Here is a 15,942-nt window from a genome sequence, read left to right as displayed (position 1 = left end):
TGAAGGCTTTTTAATATGATCTTTCATAATTCAAGTTCTTGGGAATTCATACCAAAGCAGGAACAATGGATTCATTAAATAGTTCACTTTCACCTAATGCTTTCTGCATGCTTCACTCTTAAGCTATAAAGCAGCAAGCAACCACCTTTCCATAATGTTTGTGATCAAGGGAGAGCTTTCCATTTGAAGTCAGAGGAAAAACCCTTCCATCCTGTGCAGGTTATGAGCCAAGAAAGAAGTTTTACAAACCGAGGTTCTTCCTCCCACACTGTTCAATAGCTTAGAAGTGTCTGATCAAGAAAAATTTAGGAACTTGAGGATTAAATTTAAAAAAAAAAAAAAAGGGAGAGAGAGAGAAGGTTGAAGTTTCCAGAAACATGTAAATCACTTCATTCTTACTGGGTATGTCTTAATAAATCTCAGAATTGGGCAAAAAGCCATATCCTTAGTCCTAGCCAGAAGCAAGTCTTGAGTCACAGAGAAAGATTAGCACATGCTCAGTTCAGACCTGCTTACTTCTTAAAATGTTTTTACTGCATTAAATCAACCCATCCTAACCATTTTATCAGCACAAGGATTTCTGCTTCATTAAAACAAACCTCCCCCAGCTGTTTTTTTGAAGACAACACCTCAGTCTGTTGCCTGTTTCCCCAGCATAAGGGGAAGATGTTCCCCAAGGCAGGAGTGAGATTACAACTTAGTCCTCTTTCCTGAGGAGGAATCTTCAGACCTTGAAAATAACCTTCCCCACCTCTAGTTTTCTTTTGCCTTGTTAAAGATTAAAACCTGATCTTACATACACCAATCTGTGTTACAATGATAGAAATTTAAGTTTACATATCAAAATGGACAATAGCCAGGAAATGAAAATTAGTTTCCATAGGAACATCAACAGCATTCCCACTTCACCTTCTCCACACACTTGAACACATACTTTGAGGTCTAAAGCAAAAGGCTCTTGGCCTTTCCATTTCATTATCTGGCAACTTTAAAACTCACTGGTAACATGCTCCTGTTACATTTATAGTCAAGAGAATATCTAATGCCCATGAACAGTGTATTCAAAGTTGGCACTGGTACCTATTGATGAACACAAGGATTCCAAGAGCAAGTCTTTAGAAACAAATGCTCAGGCAGCCCTAAGCCACAAGGAACACTGGTACACACTCCAATGCCTACAAACAAGCTCAGTAACAGGACATAGGGGCACTTGTCCTTTGCTTTTTTCCAAAGACAGCCTGGATTTTATCTGCCTGTTGCATTTTGTGCTAGAGAGTGAATCAAGGGGATGGGATGTTTGCAAAGCTCAGTTATGATGAGCAGTTCTATCTTCTATCTGGATATACACCAGAAAGATGAAGACCACACACTTATTCCTTGCAGCCACTCACTTGCCAGTGTGACACATTCACTGGCCAGAGCCCTCCTCAGCACACACCACCCTCAGCCTGGGTGCTGCACAACCTGGCAGCAGGGTCATCTCACCTCCCATCCTGCTCTATACACATTTATTGCACTAGAACACCTGCCTTCTGTGAAAAGATGCTGTAGAAAAACCACGAGATTGTAAGTACTAGATTTATCATTTGTTTGCAATTATATTTAATATTAACAGTGTCTTGTTTTTACAAAGCAGTTGAAATAAAAAAAAAAAAAAAAAAGGAATAGCAAGAACCCCCCCATCTGCTGTCTAGCATGTCTAGCATCAGTTATCCTCACTGGTTTGTTTACCATTTATGAGGAAAACATCATTCAAGCTGACTTGTCACAGAGACTCTTCTGCAATAATTGGCCTTCAGTGCAAATCCGTGGTGCTTGTCAGATCACTCGTGTTTTTCCTGAAAGTCCCTCTGCCTAAATTCAAAGTGTCTGCCAATGATAATATCCTTCCTCTCTAAAGGACCTTCCAGACAAACACAGTAGATCTGGTAACATATGTTAATATCCTCATTTTACAGAGGTAAACAGAGTGTAGATAATTAAATTTGCCTGAGGCCAGTGTTTTGAATAGCCAGAGAGCCCAGATCTACCAATTCCAGGTGATTCACCTTGGCTGGAGACTAAGCTCCCTCTCTACAGAGGAGTGAAAATTAACTGATTACGCTGGAATTGTTTCTCTGTCCTCTGTAAGAGGACCAGGTATTTTTCTTGTGTAGGACCATCCAATGCAGTTTGGAAACAGTGTGAATCTGTTTTAAGTGACCACCAGCACTAAACCAGCCCCAAAGGAGTCCCTGTGACAGGCAACCTCTAGGCAGTTAGACAGTGGGTAAGATCAAGCCTGCTAGTGCTATGGGGCACTAGGGAGGTTAACCTCATCCACCTGCTGACGGGCCTCTCCGGCCTGGTCTCCAGGAACACGTTCCACCTCCTTCTCCAGACAGTGGGTTGTAGCCTGGGAATACAGAAGGGAAATTCATCATGTTAACATTCATCCTCCACAGCCCTTCACCAGCACACAAGGAACACCAAAAATAAATCCCACCATTATTTACACCTCGTTCATAATTACTACATAGGCAGCATTTTATGGAAAATGAAAGCAGAGAAAACATCCAGACTTGAGAGGGCTTATTTTTGTAGTACTAACAGTAAAAGCCATTGCAAAACACTTGTGTTTTAATTTGATCAATTTGGATTAAATTAGATTGAAATTAATTACCATTTGATTTCTCTAAGTCTGCACTAAATCTGTAGTGCTGCTCTGCAGGATAAACAGAGCAGTAACAGCAGCTTTTACAGTAAACTCTGTGAGAGTGTAACTGTTTTCTAAGAGCCCTAATGGTCAGGGACTTAAATAATCCTTTATTCCAGACCTCCATGGAATACCCTGAAGGTCAAAAGGTAAATCCACTCATTACTACTGCAAGGTATTTCTTCAGAGAATTTGTAAAGGCAAGCATAGGCAGTAAAGCAAATACACTTCAGTTGAACATCCCAATGCTGCAACCTCATTTCAGGACACACTCAGAAAGATACAACCTGGCAAATGTCCTCAGTTTGTTTTGCACAAAGCAAAGAACTCACATTGTAGTAGCACTGTTAACCAGGCAGGTTTCCATGTTCCACTGAAACTCCCAGCATCACCTTCATCTTCGAAATTTGTTTTCTCAGAGTAGCCAAGTTTCACTTTCTAGCTTAATTCAGCAGCTGAACAGTGCAGATGGTTCTTTCACCTCATGAGAAGATCCAAGACCTTTAACTCTATAATTGGTTACTTAAGCAAAGATTTTGCTTAGGATTAAACTAGGACAGATAGAAGCTGGAAAAGTGCCTCAGTCCAGCTGCCCTGATCCTGGTTCTCAGCACAGCTATTACCCACACATTGCTCACCCCCAGGGAGGTAAAAATCCCACGTGAGAGCTATCAAAGGTATCTGACAGGATCAGACATCACACTTCTTGATTCCTTCAAATGTCAGAAAAAATATTCAAAGCAGAAATTTCATCACTCCACTATTATTGAGGTTTAATATGTTTCACCAAGAATCTGCAGCTTTTATACGTTTAATCAAGTGACTTACTCAGTGCTAAGTGGGTTTTCCCTTTCAGCCTGCTATGATTATGGCTGTCTACATGATCCACTCCACTACGGAAAACTGTAATTAAAATATACCCAAAGCAGCATTTGGAGCTAAGGCACAGGCTGTTGGGCTGAGAGGAGAGAAAGGAGACTGCCTGCAAGGCCAGTGTATGGCAAAGAGCCCAGCAAGGGCAATGTGAGGCCACAGAAAGCACTTCATCCATCAAGGTGATTTCAGCAGGTGACAGTGAGTTTAATGGTGAGACCTTCTGGTGCTTTGTGACAGTTGATAAGATAAACTCTGCAGGATTTATACATTCAATAGGTCATTATTGTGGTATCTGATAAATAAGGTCAGATTTTGCATAATTAAGTCTTTCATCTTCCTGAATCTACGTAACACATCTACAAATTTACTTCCAGCATTTCGCTCATGCTATGGGTGCTTGAAAGACAGAGCAGGTATTAAATTATTGGGCTTTTACAGTAATGGGGGAGGCATCCCAGAAATATTGTAAAAATCTGCAATTTTGAGTGACAAAAATCTCAGTAAATTATGGCAAAAGCATTAACAAAAAATCTGGAACACTGTTTTCCTGCAGAAAAGCACCACAAAAACTTCCTGACAGGTTTTTGCACAAAGTGCAGAGCAGACCAACTGACCAGAGATACAGAGCTCATCTGTAAGGCACATTTTGTTTCCTCACTGAAGAAGACAAAAAGTCTGTGCAATGACTACGGACACAGCTGCATGAATGCTCTGTTTCAAGCTCAGGGTGTCTCAAGGATCCCACACTTACCACCTCCTCGCAAAGGCTTTTTGTTTGGTTTAGATTTCGGGACTGCTGAGGTGGAGGCACCAGACTCTGCTTCTTGCTGTTCAGAGAAGCAGAAAGTTACTGAGTGTGAATTTCAGTTAATTTAAACACATAAATACAAGTGTGACCTGGTTAATAGGGTTGTTACCTGATTCAGTTTCAGGTTTCCTTTGTAGCTCTTCCCCTCTTGCATGCTTTCCCACATCGCTATCTTCTGCCTCCGCTTCTCTTCTTCGAGCTACAGAAAAAAATCCAGGACATACAAGATTTCAGAATAGAATCCCCAAAAACATCTACAACAGACTCATCAAACCCCAAGGGATCCACCTTTATGCGATGCAGTAACTCTGAGCTTATGGAAGCATTTACTTTTATACACACCCACATCTTCCCCTCCTCAGTATGTGTCTGGATGTTCCCCTCCTCAGACTGTGTCTGCAGCTTCTTTTGGCCACTTGATGCTTTAAAACATTTTGAAAGTAAAACAGAACCAAGTGGCAAGCTTAAATCCTGAGCCTATAAAAAGTACTAAGTAAAGAATATTGCCTATGACAGGAATTCAATGCACAACGTGGGGTTCCTCAGAAGAGAGTCAGCTACATATTTACATCCCAATATTCATTGCCAACAACTCTCCCAGCTCTCTTCTAGAGAAATTTATCCACAAAACCAAATAAATTAATGGTTAAGAATCATAGAATGGTTTGGATTGGAAGGGACCTTAAAGCTCATCTTGTTCCACTCAAGGACACCTTCCACTAGATCAGGTTGCTCCAAAACCCATCTAACCTGGCCTTGGACACTTCCAGGGATCCAGGGGCAGCCACAGCTTCTCTGGGCAACCTGTGCCAGGGCCTCACCACCCTCACAGGGAGGAATTTCTTCCTAACATCTAATCCAAACAGAAGAGGTGGGATTAATTTGCTGATCACACCCACTCCTCTGCCCTGCCCCACACAGCAATCTGCTATTCCTTGTTACCTCAAGCTGTAATTCAAACCTTAAATTGCAGCAATGCTGAGGTACAAACACCCACATTTACCATTAAGAACAAACAACACACGTATGCAGTGGTACAATTAATCTGAATGCCAGTAAATTCCCTGCAGCCATTCACTGCACACACAACTAAGTCCCTGCAGGTACAGATTTACCTGGGGAAAAATCAACATCAGGCCCACAGTGACCCTGGCACACAATCACTTGTGGAGAAGCAAGTTCACAGAGATGAATTACATCAACATTCCAGAGAAAACGAGTCTCCTGTTTGTCTGCATCTAACGTGGAATAATAATTTCTTTAACAGCAGTGAAGTACCTGATGACAAATTTATGGGTTAAAGAAAGAAGCACTCTCTGGTTACCTGTTTCTGTTTTTCCTTGTATCTTTCTGCTTGTGCATTCAACTCCTCCTGCATCCTGAGGCGAGCTGCTGCCAAAGCTTCCTGCCTTCTTACCACCACATCAGGCTCTAGGAAATTGGGCAAGAGTTTGCAAAGAAATTCTAGATTATCTCCTCAAAGAATTATAACAAGGAAAGGCTCACATCTCTCCCTGCAGCTGTTTTGCAGAAAATCACAGCTTAAGTCCAGTTTCCAGCTAATCTTTTACAGTAAATTATATGCTGATTTAAATTTCATCATGCTTTCACATTTTAAAGCAGATTTTAATTAATAAGGACAATGATGTAACTAACCCATAAAAAATTAACTTTACACTTCTGGGGTACTTGCTTCTATTTCTGAAGCATTTGTTTGATACAGATAAATTCAGAAATATCACCCAGGCTTCAGAGGGATCCCATTTTTACCCAGAGAACTTCTTTTACGCAGAAGGATGAGACAAACCAGCCCACACTCACTCCTACTCCTTCTCGCAAAGGGTCCTGCCTGTGTCAGTGCTGCAGTGGATTTAACACACCCCACCAGCACAGAAATCACTTACTAACATGACACATCTCTCCAGAGACACCTGGAGGTCTCGGAAAATCTACACTGAGTCACCACTTCTCTTCATGACTGGCCTTTAAGAGAAATCAAAATTAAAATTACACCCCAAAAAAGGCAAATATTGCTCTCCTTTTTTCCCCAGCAGCTGAAGTATCTCCCCATTTGTTGGCCTTCTTATATGTTTGCTACCATCCAGTGATGACTATGTGAAACAAATGTCAGCACTTTCAGTAATTTCACTTTACAGGCAGTTTTGGCAGTTAAACCACGACTTAATTAGCACCACAAAAGAACAGCAGTGGGATAAGGGCACGCAAGGGAGGTTTTCTGGGGCCCCGCATTCAAGGTTCCAGAGGGAAGAGTGCCAAGCACTCGTGGACTTGGCAGATCCACAGGCACAGCCTGTGCTTTACAGCAGGCTCCTGACTGTGTGAGCCCTGCAACCTGTGCCACACTCACTGAGATAACACGGACTGCTACACCCCAAATGTACACAGCGCTGCCAGAGCAGGAACCGGGAAGGACTAATTAGAAGAAAAATAATGAATACGAGTAAAAAAGTGAATGTTAATATTTTCCCCTGGGTTTAGATCTGGACGTTTTGGTTTTGTTTGGTAAGTTTGAAAGTTATCTGGTAAGTGACCACAACAGCTTTTAGCCACCATTCCCTCAGCTCCTGCACCACCAAGGGGCAGCTGTTCCCCTGTCCTGCAGTGCCCTGCTCCTTCACTCCCAAACACGTCCCTTCAGGATACAGCCCTTCCTTCAGAACCTTCTAAAAACACTTCTCCTGGTCCAGCTTTTCCCAGCGATCTCTTCCCTCACAGTGGGCTGACGCTGTTATCCCGAGCATCGCTCCCCATGGACATCCCTCAGGACCGAATCTCTTCTGGGCTGCTACTGACTCCAGACCCGCGTGTGGGTCCGAGCAGGGTCAGACACCCCGCCCGGACCGCGCAGCGCCGGCAGGACCCGGAGGGGCACAAACACCGCCCCAGGGAGGGCGCGGGGCTTTATTTTACTGTATGTACTCACCCTCCGCCGCCTCAGCCGCTCCGGGGCCGCTCGACCGCGCCGCCAGGCTCCGGGACACCTTCTGCACGAGCAGATAGACGGCGACGGCGGCCAGGAGGATGTACCAGCCATAGCTGGACAGCAGCGACGCCACTGCGAGGGGACAGGCCGGGGGTGAGCGCGGCCCGCGTGGGATCCGACCCGCCCGGCCCCGCCCCGCCCTCGGCCCCGCCGCCCCCCCAGCCCCTGCTCGCCTCACCCGTGTGCTGCAGCACCTCCAGGCCCCCCCGGCCCAACGACGGCCCTGGGCCCAGCCCGGGCCCCGCCACGGCCCCGTCGCCCCCGAGCTCCAGCACCACCGCCATCACCGCCGCCTCACGTCCGGCCCCGCCCCTGAGCTGGCCCCGCCCCCCGCGCCAATCACCGCCCCGCCCGCCGCCGGCTGAGCCAATCACCGCCCCGTCCGCCGCCGGCTGAGCCAATCACCGCCCCGTCCGCCGCCGGCTGAGCCAATCACCGCCCCGTCCGCCGCCGGCTGCGCCAACCATCTCCCCATGCACCGCTCCAGCGCCAATCACCGCCCTGTCCGTCACTGCCTCACGTCCGGGCGCCGCCCCGCTCCGCCAATCACCGCCTCGTCCGCCACCAACTCCAGGAAGCGACGTGCCACCGCGGCAGCGCGCTGAGGTGACATGACGGCTGCACCGGCCAATGAGAGCAGAGGGGCAGGCGCACGGCGGCCAATCAGAGCGCGCAGAGGGTCCCGCCTGCCCCGCCCCCGCCCCGGGAAGGGTTCGCGACACCACGGGGAAAAAAAGGGACCGTTGGTTTATTGGACACCGAAATGTGCAGGGACGGGAGCGATGGGCCCCGAGTGGGGCAGGAAAGGGCTCCGGGGCAGCACCAGAGTCGGCTACGACCCGTTGGGCACCGTGTCCTCTTCCATTTCTTCCTCGCCGTCCTCCGAGGGGCCTGAAAGGATATGACAGAGTTTCAGGGCAGCTGCCGCAGGCGTTGATGTTCTTTTCCCACCCCTCTGCGCAGGAGGAGTAATAATGGGAGTTCTTAAAAACATTAGGAAGGAAAATCCAAGCAGCACTGACACACAGCAAACAGGTGACGTGTGGACCCTGCCATGGGCTGGGTGTGCTTGCAGAGCTCCAGGGACTCACTGCTGCACCCACACCCCAGGCACCGACACTCAGCACGAGTCCAGATGGACTTGGTAATTAATCTCATTTTTAAAAATATTTTTAAAGTATTTAAAAAATATTTTTGGAGCTATCCAATACAGCAAAGCGCCTTGTTTGGCACCTGCTCTGGAGGGAGTACAGTAACAGCTGTACTCCAGGCCAGGCAGATCCTACACCAATTAAGAGTAAAGGATGTGCTTCACAGTCCTTCTGATGATAGTTACACTCATCTAAAACGAGCTTTTCAACTCCCAAAGTGTCCTTTTCTAGTAAGTCCCTACTGAGATTGCATAAAGCATCAGAAAGGTGGATTCTGTTTGGGAAACAAGAGTAACAGAAGGGAACTGACCTGATTTTCGCTCTCTGCCAGGGATCTGCCCAGCCTGCAGCAAACCTTTCAGTCGCTCCACCTCAGCCAGAGTCGTGGCATTTGCTATGGCAGTCTGAAAACAGACAGAGAACACAGTGAATCTTCACACTTGGCACCTCACTCTGCTCAGAATTAACATAAGAAACAGGTTTTTCTTCCAAGCTCCTATGAAAGTTCTACTAAATTCTACTTCTAGAAAATTCTAAGTACAATCTTAACTTCTCTCCTTATTAAACAAACTGCTCTCCCCTGGGAGAACTCTAAGCTCAGACTAACTTTCATTTTAAGTTCTCAAAAAACAGGTAAATCAGAAAAAAAGTTACAGAACAAGCACCTAAACCAAAGTCAGGACACACTGATCTATCTGTCTGAACAAAGGAAACATTTGTTCGGTTTGGATCCACAACAGTTTTCCTCCTTCACTTTTCTCCTGACACATTTACCTTAATTGCCTCCACGTCCCCTGGGGAGGGCCCAGCTTTCTTTTTGTCAGTTGGCAGACCAGCCCCTGGATTGAAGCTTCAAAGGAAGAATAAAGACCAGTTAGACTTTTTGAAGAACGGGTGCTTCTCTAACTTGAAATGTTTCCAAACTGGGTTTGGAAGCATTTCATTCAATCAGGTGTAGTATCTTATCTTTGTTAACAAACTGATACAGTGAAGAATTGCCTCCTTCAGAAACACCAGCACCTTGTCCTGCTGTCCCATTCCCCCCCCACACAACTTTTCACCTGCTCAAAAAGAGAGGCAGAACTTAGCTATTAATTAGGCAGTTGACAAAAGCTCTTCGCTTTGGATGTTGTTGAACACTCAGGAGGGTCTGTTGCCATTACAAAAGCAGGGTGGATAAACAAAGAGTAACTGAAATTCAGTTTCCTGTTCTCCTGTGTCTAATGAGATACTGCAACAGAATATATTAAAGCCTATGCTAGATTGGGTGTCATCTTAACACTCCAAAGGAAAAGGTTATTTGCTACTGCTTTAAGGAAAAAAAGAGAAAAATCTGTACTATGTCAAAATAGAAAGAGCTGGAAAGAAATTCCTGAACTGCTGACCCAGTACCAGAGTGCTGCAACCTCTCCTGCAGCTATAGAAAGGTTTTCTTCACGTTTATTGAGCTATTTAGTTCAGTCAGCTGCTTGTTCTAAAACTATCACAGATCTGAATTCCTTTCCACTCACAAACTACAGCTGGAGTCCATCTGTTATAGTTTTAAATGCTATATAAGTTCAAGACAGTTTTTTATTTAACTATGAATTTGGAAATGCTGTTGCCATACATGATCTGAATTCTTATTTCCAAATAGGCTGATCAAAGATTAAACAAAACATACAATGTACAACTTAAGAATTAAACTAAATAAACATATACTTGTAATAGCTTAACTAAAGATTTTCATCTGCATTTATCCTCATAACTCCAGCAGATTTTACAGTTTATATTCCCAGGCAAAAGAAAAAAATTTAGTTACTAATCGTCTAGGGAAAAAAACCCATAAAATAGACAAGGGCCACCTCTCTACAGTTAAGTAACAAAAAGAAAAAATAAAATGTATGTTTCCTGTTTGTTGACTTCAATGAATCCATCCTGACCAAAGATCTCTTTCAAAGGTTTTCCTGAGATGTATTCACCACCATCCAAAACTCGGGGTGCTTGGACAAGGCACTTCTGGCTCCCAAAGCTTTTAAGGCACCCTGCCAAGCAGCTGATATTCCAGTTTTCTGCCTGATACTGCACACAAAGGAAGTGGTGTTTCTGAAGGAGGATGCCAGTGTAAATTTGTGTATTTTATCTTACGTTTTTGCTCTCCTGGCAATATCCTTTGCAAGCTGTGCACCCCGTTTGCCCTTGAACATTTTCTCTGCCTCCTGTCGCTCCTACAGCGATACCACACACACAGAGTTAATTTGAGAACATCACAGTTTGCAAAGCTCCTGCCTTTGCCAAGAAAAGACACTTTGGCTCATCTTCATCACTGAAATTGGTACATGGGGACCAGATGTAAGAACAAGTAGATAAACATTGCCCCAAAAGCTCAAAGATGTATCAACCTCGTGCTCTTAAAATTAAACTCTTTCCCACACTCAACTTCACCGAGAGCTGAGGGCTCTGCTGTGATTGCTCATTTCTTTCTCTAGAGGTCTGTCTTCTACCAACACCAGAGGGACAGAAAAGAATAACACTGAACAAAGGCAGTAAAAATTAATTACACATAATTAAACAGACTATATCCTTAACAGAATGAAACCATGAAAGAAAACAAGGAGCGTGTTTTAGAGCCACTTAAAGAGTTTCAATAAAATTTACAGCTATGCCAAAAAGCTTTCTGTTAGTGAGGAATTTTCAAGAATGCAAAAAAAAAAATAATGTGCTAAATCAAAAAAAAGCAGACTTACTTTGAGTTTCACTTTTTGAAAATCCAGCACCCTGACCTGGGGAACTTTATGGATTAGGTACAATCTGTAATGCTTCTTATTTGTTACAGGATTCCTTAAAACGCTATAAAGTAAATAAGGGTTATAAAGAAGTCCTTAATATAAGATATTTTAAAATGCATTTGTATTGAAATACATTAATATACTTGAAATGCATTCATGTAGCTTTTGCTGTAACAAACAACAAATAACACCACTAGAAAAGCCTACTGACAGTTCTTTGATATAATGGAAACAATAGTAAAAACTTGCATTTCATCAATAAGTAGATTTTACTGAAGAAGGACATAAAGAACAGCCTCAAAATAAGAATAAAAAACCCAAATAAATAACTGAATCACCACATTTCCCACCTGGACACCGATCAACTGAAAAATCACAGGACAAACTACTTTTCTTCTTGTCCCTCACATCAAATGTAAGGTTACAGAAAAGTCCTTGCTTACACATATTTTAAGGTATTTTGGAACAACCAAAAGTTTACAGCTTTTGGTTTTAGGTTTTTAAAGGTCAAGTTTACCTCAGCCCTTGCTAGTTTATAGAGATGTTACATCTCACTGGTCCAGCAGCCTCTCAGTGACATAAAGCCTCAGACATTAAATACCAGATGTTTATGAAGCGCAGTGGAAACGTTTATTAATTCAATTTTTAGACATAAAGGATCTGTCACAGCTCATAAAAAGCAAACATTCCAGACCAAAGCAAAGAGCCAGGCCAGTAGCAGAGTTCAAACACCAGAGGAAGAGCAGCTTTTCTTTTTAGGATTACATACCTCAGGTAAGTCAGTGATTTAATAGTTGCTAATGGATCCAGTTCACCCTGGGTAACGAGAGCACAGCAAGAAACTCTAAGTCCATTTAGTGAAAAAGCAAATATTTGAAAACAAAGTTCCTGAACTCTTATCTATTTTAGAGATTAATTAGAATTACTGCAAGTATTTTAACAGGAAACCTACTAAGCTTTGTGCAAGCTGCAAATCATGTTCATTAAAGTATGTTCACCATTACTACCAAACCCACATGATATTACTCTAAAGAAAAAGAACCAACTACTACCTAAAGCACATGGCACTACTCTCAGCAAAATGGTTAATTAGAAAGATAAAAGTCACAAATTTAAGCTTGTTTAGCTCTATCCTGCACCACAGCTTACCAGTTCAGCAATGTTGTTGTTGGTGAGAATGAGCTCTGTGAGGCTGGGCAGAGCCTGCTCCAGGTTCTCCCCAATCCGACTGAAGAACAACAAAAAACAAAAGTTTAATTTAGGCCAGGGATTAGCAGTGGTGAAAATACACACAGAAACATGACAACACAGAGGATCACCCTGTGAAACAACCCAGTCTGGCACTGGCAGAAGTTTGGGTGAACACCCACTACAACATTTTTCCTAACAAAGCTGGCAATAAATACCAGAGCACTTGGTGCAATATTGGACTTAAACTCGTTCACTTGCAGGTATCCCTGTTTTCTTCTCTTTATGGGGATGATTAAAGAAATCTAAAGTTCTGGCCAAATTTCAAACTCTGCACCTCGTTGTCCTGGCTTAAAAACAAAGACTGACTTTTGCACTGAAAGAGGAAGGAAAATCAAAGAGGGTCTATACAGTGCCTCTATTTTATTTCCATAAAACACTTCTGCACCTACCCAGCACTGACAGTCACATACATTTCTCTCTCAAGAGCATCTTCCTCTGCCCCAGGGTCCCACCCGGCCCAAACACAGCCCCTTACCAAATCCTGTTGTTGTTCATGAGCAGAGTTTTCAGCCTCCTAAGCAGGGGGAACCCGTCCAGCTTTCGGATCTCGTTGTCAGAGAAATCAATGGCATCAAACTGGTCCAAAGTGGCTCCCAAGTTCTCAATCACTGGGATTTTATAGCCTGGGGAGAGAGGCCAAGGCAGGGATCAGGTGGTGCCCATAGCAGAGCAGAACAGAGCAAAGCAGAGCGTGTGGGGGGCACTTCTGGATGGACCGAGGATGCTGATAAGTCTCAGTCAAAACACCTCGGGATTGACTCCTCCACACCACTCACAGACCAAACTTTCCCTCTCAAAAAACAGACCCCGTGGCTTTTTCAATCCCTCTCCCTCAGCAAACACCCCAAGCCCCTCCCTGTGTGTGACCCCTCACCTTTGCAGCACATCCCCCATGCTGGGGGCATATCCCACCCCCTCCACCGCACCTTCCTCCCACATTTCCCCCAGTTTCCCCTCCCTGGGGGATGGAACGAGATAATTAAATTCCCTCCCAACCCAAACGACCCTATAATTTTGAATTCCCCCCTCACCTCTCACCACGTTCCTCCGACACTAGAACCTCTTTAAGCCCCCAATCCCCAACCCCTCTCATTGCGGCCCCTCCAACAACCTCCCCAACCTGCTGCGGCGCCTCCTCCCACGGAAAGCCCCAGATCCCATCACAGGATCCACCACAGACCCTCCCAGGCCTCCCCCAGGGACCCCCCCCAGCCCTCAGCCCCCCGCCCCCGCAGGCCCCTTCCCGGCACAGCCCCCGCCGGGGCCCGCGCACCGCGCAGGTCGAGCTCCCTGTCGCGGACGGCGTTGGTGTACTGCGCCGCCTGCTCGATGAGCTCCGCCGTGAGCTTCACCATCGCGACAGCCCCGACAGGCCCCGCGACAGCGCCGACAGGCCCCGCACACCGCCACAGGCCGCGCGCGCCGCCTCAGGACACCGCGCCGAGCGCCGAGCGCGCCCAAGCCGCGCGGCCGAGCGCCGAGACAGCGAGCGGCGGGAACCGCCCCGCCCCCGGCCCCGCCCCGCGATGGGACAGACACCCCCCCCCCCCCAAAAAACCACATCCCGGGCATCCCTCTCATCGCAGGGCTGACACAAACCCACCGAAAACCCCCCAAACCCCATCCCGGGCATCCCCCTCATCCCCGGGCTGGCACAGACCCCCAGTGCCTCATGCCCGGCATTCCTCTCCTACCCGGGCTGACACAGAGCGCCCCAAAACTCCCTCTCGGGCATCCTCCTCATCTCCGGGGTGACACAGACCCCTCAGTACGCCTCAAAACCCCATCCCGGGCATCCCCTTCCTCCCCGGGGTGACACAGACCCCCCAAAACCCCTCAAAATCCCATCCCAAGCATCCCCCTCTTACCTGGCCTGGAACAGACCCTCTAGTACCCCCCAAAACCCCATCCGGGTTTCCCCTTCCTTCCCTGGCTGACACAGACCCCCCTCCCAGTACCCCATTCCAGGCATACCTCTCCTCCCTGAGGTGACACATACCCCCTCCAAACTCCTCAAAACCCCATCCCAGGCATCCTCCTTCTTCCCTGGGCTGGTACAGACCCCCCAGTGCCCCATCCCAGGCATCCCCTTCATCTCCGGGGTGACACAGGCCCCCCCACTACTCCCCAAAACACCATCCCTGGGGTGACACAGACCCCCCCAGTACCCCCCAAAATCCTTTCTCAGGCATCCCTCTTCTTCCCGGGGCCAGCCCCCACCCTGGTGCCTGAGCCATGGATCACCAAACCCAGTCAGGATGTGCCTTTGCCATCAACAGTGCCCTAAAGCGGCACAAAGATGCCACCAGAGATTCCCTCCCAACTTCTGGTGTTTCCAGGCATGGATTTATCCACAGAAATCCAGGTGGAGTGGACTGGGAATCTGCTTCACACAATGACTGGCAGAAAGTGGGCTGCTTCCCTTCAGACACAGCTGGCAACTGTGTGCTCAGCCAGTGGAATTCTGTGTTCCAGCACTTGCTGCTTCCCTCCTGCCACACAGCCAGGACAGTGTCCACAACAGCCACAACTCTGGGTGTTCTCCCTCCCTCCAAGCAGCAGCTCAGCCTTTGCTCTTGGACATCGTGTTGCCCATAAGCACCTTCCCCCCACAGCATTTGGGGCAGTTGCTCTGTCACTTCCACAGGAATTTCTGGTCTCAGAGGTGCTGTGATGGGCTGGGAACATGACACCAGCTATGGCATGACACTCATCCTTTATCTGTGAGATGAAATGTGCTTTCAGATGTCACTGCATCCCCTTTACCTGCTTTAGGAATGCGTAGAACAGCAAGAAAGAGCTGGGAGTAATGCTAGGGGAGCTGAGATGGCTCTGCCTGTGGCTGAGGGACTTCGTTCCATGGGGAAGGTTCAGCTGGTGGTAGGAGGGCTCTGGAGGTGGGTGAACCACAGGGATGACTGGACTGAAGGTGACATGTGAAAAGAAGCAGCCGGCCATCCCCCAGTCCCAAAACCTGCTGAATGTCACCAAGCCACAGCTTCTGGAGAAATGCTTCCCCAGCCCTCAAGGTTTCCCTGAGCGAAATGAGGAAGAACGATTCCTGTACCCACTGCTATCGAGGGAAGGACGTTTTTCACAAGCCATGACATTTCTGTGAACCCAGAGGATGTGATAATAGGTTAAACACTGCAGCCACACTTGGCACTGCAGAGTGATGGCTCATACTTTTCCTTCGGGAGCATTTGGAGCATCACCCTGAGCGTGAGCCTGGCTCCTTCCCCAGGACTGCGGTGTCGGAGGGGTCAGCTGGGGCCAGGCAGCTCCTGTGCTCCCTCCTGTAAAACCCCCTCACCAAGTGAAAGCACGTAGAGCCAGGCTTTAGTAACATCTGCATTTGTTTAAAAGCAGTTAGAGAAGAACAAGAGGGA

General features: G+C 46.6%; 2 protein-coding genes across 2 annotated transcripts; both read right to left on the bottom strand.

The window, feature by feature from the left end:
* Positions 1–1,567: 1,567 nt before the first annotated feature.
* On the bottom strand, positions 1,568–7,685 carry SELENOS (selenoprotein S). Its single transcript, XM_032699943.1, has 6 exons — positions 7,562–7,685; positions 7,324–7,455; positions 5,704–5,810; positions 4,489–4,578; positions 4,323–4,398; positions 1,568–2,395 (listed from the first exon to the last, which is right to left on the bottom strand). Exons 1-6 carry the CDS (start codon positions 7,665–7,667, stop codon positions 2,316–2,318), a joined length of 591 nt encoding a protein of 196 aa, XP_032555834.1. The 5' UTR covers positions 7,668–7,685; the 3' UTR covers positions 1,568–2,315.
* Positions 7,686–8,111: 426 nt separating this feature from the next.
* SNRPA1 (small nuclear ribonucleoprotein polypeptide A') lies at positions 8,112–14,012 on the bottom strand. Its single transcript, XM_032699942.1, has 9 exons — positions 13,827–14,012; positions 13,029–13,176; positions 12,452–12,530; positions 12,072–12,118; positions 11,261–11,363; positions 10,662–10,741; positions 9,309–9,384; positions 8,845–8,938; positions 8,112–8,274 (listed from the first exon to the last, which is right to left on the bottom strand). Exons 1-9 carry the CDS (start codon positions 13,906–13,908, stop codon positions 8,216–8,218), a joined length of 768 nt encoding a protein of 255 aa, XP_032555833.1. The 5' UTR covers positions 13,909–14,012; the 3' UTR covers positions 8,112–8,215.
* Between the last annotated feature and the right edge of the window lie 1,930 nt (positions 14,013–15,942).

The sequence above is a fragment of the Chiroxiphia lanceolata genome, chromosome 12 (genome assembly GCF_009829145.1).
Source record: "Chiroxiphia lanceolata isolate bChiLan1 chromosome 12, bChiLan1.pri, whole genome shotgun sequence".
Lineage (NCBI taxonomy): Eukaryota > Metazoa > Chordata > Aves > Passeriformes > Pipridae > Chiroxiphia > Chiroxiphia lanceolata.
The sequence above is the reverse complement of the archived record's forward strand: the minus strand, read 5'-3'. Positions and strand labels throughout refer to the sequence as shown.

Bases quoted from the DNA above. Each gene is read 5' to 3' on its own strand.
- SELENOS (XM_032699943.1), bottom strand. From the start codon at position 7,667: ATGGCGGTGGTGCTGGAGCTCGGGGGCGACGGGGCCGTGGCGGGGCCC. The intron at 7,456-7,561 runs GTGAGGCGAGCA...GTCCCCTCGCAG, and splicing joins GGAGGTGCTGCAGCACACGG to TGGCGTCGCTGCTGTCCAGC. The intron at 2,396-4,322 runs GTAAGTGTGGGA...CTGTATTCCCAG, and splicing joins AAAGCCTTTGCGAGGAGGTG to GCTACAACCCACTGTCTGGA.
- SNRPA1 (XM_032699942.1), bottom strand. From the start codon at position 13,908: ATGGTGAAGCTCACGGCGGAGCTCATCGAGCAGGCGGCGCAGTACACC. The intron at 13,177-13,826 runs GTGCGCGGGCCC...CTCTCTCCCCAG, and splicing joins CAGGGAGCTCGACCTGCGCG to GCTATAAAATCCCAGTGATT. The intron at 12,531-13,028 runs GTAAGGGGCTGT...GTTGTTCTTCAG, and splicing joins ATGAACAACAACAGGATTTG to TCGGATTGGGGAGAACCTGG.